This window comes from Mus pahari, chromosome 2 (genome assembly GCF_900095145.1).
Source record: "Mus pahari chromosome 2, PAHARI_EIJ_v1.1, whole genome shotgun sequence".
NCBI lineage: Eukaryota > Metazoa > Chordata > Mammalia > Rodentia > Muridae > Mus > Mus pahari.
This window is the reverse complement of record NC_034591.1, coordinates 102,654,419-102,661,776: the sequence shown is the minus strand read 5'-3', so window position 1 is coordinate 102,661,776 and position 7,358 is coordinate 102,654,419. Positions and strand designations below refer to the sequence as shown.

At 36.1% G+C, this 7,358-nt stretch overlaps 1 protein-coding gene across 6 annotated transcripts in view; it reads right to left on the bottom strand.

Moving 5' to 3' along the window:
* The window catches only part of Alms1 (ALMS1 centrosome and basal body associated protein), a 102,420-nt gene that overhangs the window by 46,634 nt on the left and 48,428 nt on the right, over positions 1 to 7,358 (bottom strand). For all 6 annotated transcript variants that reach the window (XR_003843230.1, XM_029534803.1, XM_029534804.1 and 3 more), the window contains 2 exons: positions 3,640 to 3,872; positions 2,035 to 2,160 (listed from right to left, as the gene is read on the bottom strand). Coding sequence is in view for 5 of the 6 variants with exons in the window: in XM_029534803.1 (XP_029390663.1) it covers positions 2,035 to 2,160; positions 3,640 to 3,872 (359 nt within the window). In the remaining variant the exon portion in view is untranslated. The remainder of the gene's footprint in view (positions 1 to 2,034; positions 2,161 to 3,639; positions 3,873 to 7,358) is intronic.

The following is a 7,358-nucleotide window of genomic DNA, read 5'->3' as shown; positions in this document are numbered from 1 at the left end:
TGTAGGTGCAACAACAATATGAACTAACCAGTACCCCCTGAGCTCGAGTCTCTAGCTGCATATGTAGCAGAAGATGGCCTAATCAGCCATCACTGGGAAGAGAGGCCCCTTGGTCTTGTAAACTTTACATGACCCAGCACAGGGGAAGGCCAGGACCAAGTAGTGGGAGTGGGTGGGTAGGGGAGCAGGGGCAGGATAAGGGTATAGGGGACTTTCGGGATAGCATTTGAAATGTAAATAAAGAAAATAATAATTAAAAAAAATGAAAAAAAAAAAAAAAAAAAAAACAGTACTAGAGGGACAGAGGCAGAAGGATCTTAGTGAGTTTGAAGTCAGCCTAATCTACATGGTGAGCTCCAGGTCAGCCACAGGGATGTAGTAAGACTCCCTAAAACAGAACATCCTCCTACTCTGTGAATTACCTTTTTGTTGATGAGGTATTCTTTGGTATACAAACACTTTGAATTAATTTTCTATTTCTTCTTTGCTACCTAAATTTTGGATATCATGTTAGCTTTTGAAAAGGATTAAATAATTGGTTTTTAAATTATCAAGCCTCAGTTTTTGTTTGTTTTTGTTAGGGAGTGGGGGTTAGGTAGGAATCAAACCTAAGGCCTTATGCATCTATTATTACTGAACCACAGCCAGAACTCAATCACCAAGTCTTGAATAAAATCCCTTTAGTAGTTAAAGACAAAAATAAAATTAAATTGACTTTTTAAAAAGATTTTCATCCCAAAATATCTTCAATTTTGTTTTGTTTGTTTCCCCTCTGTCCCAATTTCCTACTGGTACACACAAACACACACTAATGTCAGCACACTGATATCTGTCTTGAATGTGCAACTCACTGATCTGATTCGTCAATTAGATGAGTCTTCAAGTGAACTTTTCAGGACTAGGTTATATTTTCCAGCTTACACACATTAGGGAAAAGGTCTTTTTATGGCCATACTGTTTGATGAATATGCATTAAAGTAACAAATACTTGATTTATATTTTCTCCACTAAATACAGATAATTTTCAGCTCATTTATAAATTATTTTAAGAAAAAAAAAAGATAATTTTGTCCCAGTAACTATACAATTTAAGCTTAGAAGCTGGAGAGATGGTTCCGTAGTAAAAGAGTCAAGGCCAGTCTTCCAAAACTTGGGTTCAATTTCCTGCACCCATGACAGCTCATAATTGTAACTGCAGTCCCAGGGGGTTTAATGCCCTCTTATGGCCTTGAAGAACCCTGCACACATATGGTGTCCAAACATTCAATAAACACTCATACACATAAAATAAAAATAAAAATGTTTTTAAAATCTTAAATCTGACAGATTTACAAGATTTTTAAGTCAAAACGTAGAACATATACTTTAGTCTCTTGCTATTGATTTCTGTTGGGATTATAAAAGATGTTTCAATCTACATATTATGTTCTTTTATTTTATTTGAGAGAAAAACACTTCCAATTAGACCCTGAATATTACTTCTGCTCACATTGTGTTGTCTACAAAGCAATTCCTGGTTGGGAGTTAACACTGTTTCTAACGGATCTTATTTTCTTATGTTCAACTTTTGGTTTTCCTTTTCTTTTATGCTTCTTAGACAGTTTCAAGTTTCCCACATCACCAATTCTATTTTTTTTTGTTTTTTTGTTTTTTTGTTTTTTTGTTTTTGCTTTCCGAGACAGGGTTTCTCTGTATAGCTCTGGCTATCCTGAACTCAACTTTGTAGACCAGGCTGGACTCGAACTCAGAAATCCGCATGCCTCTGCCTCCTGAGTGCTGGGATTAAAGGCGTGCGCCACCATGCCTGGCATCCAATTCAATTTCTTTCATGTTAATTTTAACCCTTTGTTAATATAAGAAAAATCATTTTAAAATGTGAAGTCGCTTATACAAAGCCTCAAATAACTCACTTATTATGAATCAGAGGTTTCTTAAGGCATGAAAACCTCCATATTTGACTAAAAAATTTCATAATCAACCTGCTAGCACACAGTGTTTCTAAAAATAAAATCTTGAATAATTTTTGCATAATACCTGAATGTGAGCTCTCAACAGTGGTATCAGATTTGGAATCCAGATATGAAGGAACTCTTTTTAACAGTGGAACATAATACATCTTCGAACTACCAGATGGCTTATATGGTAACAGCACAGGCTGGGCTGAGAAGGTAAATATCAGAGCTGTTAGTAAGAAAGCAATGACCCTCCAAATACACACCATATACCTTTCACCTGCCAGGCAGTGCTCACATTTCTTGAAATACATGAATAAACTAAACATAAATTCACCTTGGTTTCAACAGAAGACAGAATTCTAGAGATAGGAAATACATGGCACAGTAAATTAAAATATACAAGCAAGTTATCTGGCATTTTAAAAAGTCACAAGGTATATATCAAAGTTAAAAAGATATCAAAGTAAAAACAAAGCAAAAAAGATAAGATCTGACTATTCAAAGATTATCAGTTTGGGGGCTGAAGAGATGGCTCAGTGGTTAAGGGCACTGACTGCTCTTCCAGAGGCCCTGAATTCAATTCCCAGCAACTACACGGTGGCTCACAGCCATCTGTAATGGGATCCAGCGCCCTCTTCTGGTGTGTCTGAAGACAGCAACAGTATACTCATATACATAAAATAAGTAATTCTTTAAAAAAAATCGTCAGTTTGATGTAGACTCTATCCATGCTTTTCTTCTGTTTATATACTTGTTAACATAAAGAAAAAGTTTCAATTCAATTTTTTTGTTTTATAAGAAAAGTATTAATTTTATCCTATTCATACACATAAATGTAGGCTTAAATTTTTTTCAGTTAGGTCTCCCTTCTTGTGGCTCTGCCACCATCATGACAGTTACAAATTCTAGGCAAGACACAAATTGTCCCATAACCTGAATCTCAGAAACAGGCATTGGAGGTACATCAAAAATACTTTTGCCACCTGGGGCAAAACTCCAACTGGCTTAAAAGCCTGAGATGTGAAGACAGATGTAAATGTCTGTTATTTTAAACTACTGAAAATATATATACACCTGTATGTTAGAGTATGTGTGAATGCATATATATTTGGTAATGATACGAACTGGTATGTACATGTTAGATATGTACATACACTATCAGTGAGCTATATCACCAGCATCCATTGGAGATTTGTTTTCTTTTCATGTATGCATATGGTTATGTGTACACGTGTATGTTCTTGCTCACATGTGTCGGGGTTCACATGTGTGCACATTTTCATACAGCAGTATTAGTGGTCAACCTGAGTAACAGATGGTTATTTAATAAGCAATATTTATGCTATTACTATACACAGTTAAAGCCATATTACTATGAACCAAATGCCAACAGTTCTTACACGCTAACTATATTTTTACAAAAATCATTGGATAAAGTCAGCCAGCCATAGCAGCATGAATTCCATATACTCATGAATTCCATATACTCTTATTAACTCTATTTAAAATAAAGATGAAAATCCTATTCTTTTCACGGGTATGCAAACAAAAACTGGAGATAGTAATATTGTAGCATAGTGCTGATATTAAAATTAGGTTTAATGATGAGAAAGACAATTAACATTTTAAAGATAATTACATATAAGTTGGTTTAATGATGTAAAATTCAGTTATATCCTCTTACCGTCTTTTCCATGAGAAGCTGGGATTTGCTGCTCTGAGGATGATGAGGCAAACCTGGATGGCTTTTGGGCCATGGGGTCTAGAGTTCCCTGTCCATGATCATCCGCATTAATAAAAATTTCAGATGAAAATGTGGTCTTTTCTGGACTTTCTGTTGTTATCTGAGTGATGGCATCAGATGATGATAACTTTCCAAAGGATGTAGTAAAGGAAACCTTACTCTGTTCTTGTGAACTAACAACAACAAAAAAAGACAAAACTCATATCTTTGGTAAGGAATATTTAAGTAACTACGCATTGGTAAATATAGTGATCTTGCATGTTAACAACCTATTTCCATAGTATCCTTCATTTTGTAAGATATACAGTAAAAAGTGATGAAGCACTTTATTGTTTATTATTTATTCCAAAATCATTTTAATTTCTAATACCTTTATGTAATTTAACTGAGGAAACAGTACTTCTTAGTTAAAATTAATAGACTCATTTATTTGACAATTAATATAAAACTATATTAAATGCCCAGAGAACACAAAGATAAACATGAAACAAAGTCTTCCCATAAAGGAATCATAATGATGGAACCATTATGATGGAAGCTCTAAAGGGTGTATCTGTGTGTGTCTAATCAAGATTATTGAGAATTCATGTTAAAACAAAGTAAATGAATGATTGAGTAAACAAACATCTAGGAAGGCTAGTTTTGTTTAAGAAAAATTCCACAGAACATGCACACACCTATTACCAAAGAAGGTAAGGCTTGACTCCAACTCCCACATCCCCAAGTATAGGCTGGATCTCAAGGAATACAACCTAAAAAGTTAGAAACCCACCTACCTAGTGAGCAAAGATGACATCACATTATACTTGTGGGTATAATTTCCCCTATCTGATGTGAGGGTAAATTTCCTTTGTGGTATTCTTTGCTCAAATTTAAAGCTTCAGTCTAATCACAAGAAAATATCAATCAAACTGGAATGGAGGATCTATTTAACAAATGTCTAGTCTTCTTCAAAACTGCCAAGTCCATTCAAAAACAAGGAAGGAAGAGGATTGTCATATACTGAAGAAGGCTAGAGAGATACTTGAATTGTCATAGCAAAATCCACAGGCTGTGTGGCATTTCAACAAACCTCACTGATTACCAGTCTGGAGACTCAGAAGGCCATTGAGGCAGTGAGATGCTTTGTCTGGTGAGGACCTCTATTTCCTGGTTCATAGATGCTGCCATGCATCCATGATGGGAGGGACATCTTTGGATAAAGGCATTGATCTCATTCATGAGGCACTCACTCTCACCCTAAACACTTCTTTGATGCCATAGCTACAAACACCATTGTAGTGGGGATTAGATTTTAATATGTGACTTTGGAAGAAACTAAGTATTTAAACAACCACATTCTGTTCCTGGTTCCCAAAATTCATGTCCTCACATGCAAATATACTCATTCCACCCCTGTAGTCTTAACACATTAAAGTAAAATCTCTGAGGTTAAAAGTCCTGAGTGTCATCTAAGTAGGCAGATTCAAGTAGGTATATTACAAATTATATGCAGACAAACTGTTCTCCAGCTATGAACCAATGACATAAAACGTAGTATGTCCTTCCAAAATACAACATGATAACCAGCATGGGACAGTCTCATTCGGTAAGGGAAAGAGAGAAAAGGAAATCTCAATAATTTTGAACAGAAACTCTGACCTCTTGTCTCTGTGACTCTGGCAGCCAATACCTTTGGGGCTTCTCCCAATGACCCTTCTCTCAGTGGCTCTCTAAATCACCTCACCACAATGTTGCTGGGTATAGCACATACATGGGATCCTAGAGACACACCTGAGATGGCGAAGGAGTGAAGTGACATAGAATATGGGACAGAAGATCTGTGGGACAGCACTGAGCAGTAAGCACAGAAGATGCACAAAGACCTGAAATGTCTCCTTTGAAATGACCGCAAGTCCCTGCACTCTGGATTATCAGCAGGAAGGACACCAAAAGTATCTGAATTGCCTTTGGATATATTCTTCAGTATTCTTAGTTGTAAGAACAGATCTGGCTGATCCATACTTACTTTATCAAATGGTCACTTGGCCATTATACTGGTGTTCTCTGCCAAACACACTTTCTTATTTTTATAATACAGAAATGCTAAATACTTTCCAACAAATAATCTCTACTTCTTTTCATATTAAAATTTTATCATTAAATCATTTCCTTCATTGAAGAAGAGGTGGTGGGCAAAATGTAAGAGCTGGAAATGGGAACAGTGCTCTGAAATACTGTCTTTTGGATATAACAGGGCCATTGTGCTAAAAATCTCACAGCAGCTGTGTTACCTACACAAGACACATACAGGTTCTGATGTGTCAATATTCCAGCAATAACAGCCCACTTCTTGATGAGAAGCTCCTGGCAATTAATGGCTGAGGAATGTGGAAGAGAAAATATACACACAGAATTCCTTCTAGCAATCACTCAGCTTCTCCTATTTCTTTTTAAATTAATTTTATTTGTAATTCATTTTTTACACTCCATATTTCATTCCCCACTCCTCCCCAACCTACCCCACCTCCACGTGGATGCCCCCACTCCCACCCCCACCTGACCTCTAAACTCCCTGGGGCCTCCAGTCTCTTGAAGGTTAGGTGCTTCAAATGTGGAAGAGGGTAACCACTGTTAATTAAGTTGCTAATGATCTAATTAATAATAACTCTGTGCACATGCAAAATAATAATAAAGTTAAATAAATTAACATTTTTAAAAACTTATTTTTCTTACTTTATTACTTACTACCCAACATCTAAGAAAAGCCAAGCTGTACCTTCAATACTTAAGAGATTTCAGCCAAGTTCCTCACTTACAAGTTCTCCCTTCCCAAAACCATGTCATCTAATTTTCCTAACTTCCATATTGTTTTAAAATCTAGAGTCTATGTATGAGAGAAAGTTCTATATAATATGTGTGACTGCACGTGGCATGCCTCAAGCTTAGCTAATGATCTCTACCTCTACTCATTTTCTTGCAAAGAACTTCATTTCATTTTTCTTCATGGCTGAATAGAACTCCATTGTTTATAGATAGCATATTTTCTTTATTCATTTATCTCCTGATGAACTTCTAATCTGATCCTGTGACCTGACTATTGCAGATAGTGCAATTGTCAGCACAGATATGCAGTTTTCTTCAGTGGTAAACTTAGATTCCTTAGGTATATTCCCAGAACTGGTAGAGTTAGAGCATATGGTATTACAGTTTTGGTTTTTGAGGACTGCCACATTACCTTCCACACCAGCTATTCTAAAATTTATATTCCCATCAACCCTGTTCCCTTCCCCTGCATCCTTGCCAGCATTTGTATGATTTCTTGATATCAGCTACTCTGACTAGAGTGAAATGGGATCTCAGCCTAGTTCTGATTTGCATTTCCTGATGGGTAAAGATACCAAGTATTTTTGCATGTATTTATAGAGCATTTGTATTTACTCTTTAGAGAATTGCTCATTTTTTCCATTTATTGATTGGGTGATAAGAGTTTTGATGCAAGGCTGCCCACTTTCTCCCTACCTATTCAATATAGTACTTGAAGTCCTAGCCAGAGCAATCTGACAACAAAAGGAGATCAACGGGATACAAATTGGTAAGGAAGAAGTCAAATTATCATTATTTGCAGATGATATGATGGTATACATAAGTGACCCTAAAAAGTCCACCAGAGAACTCCT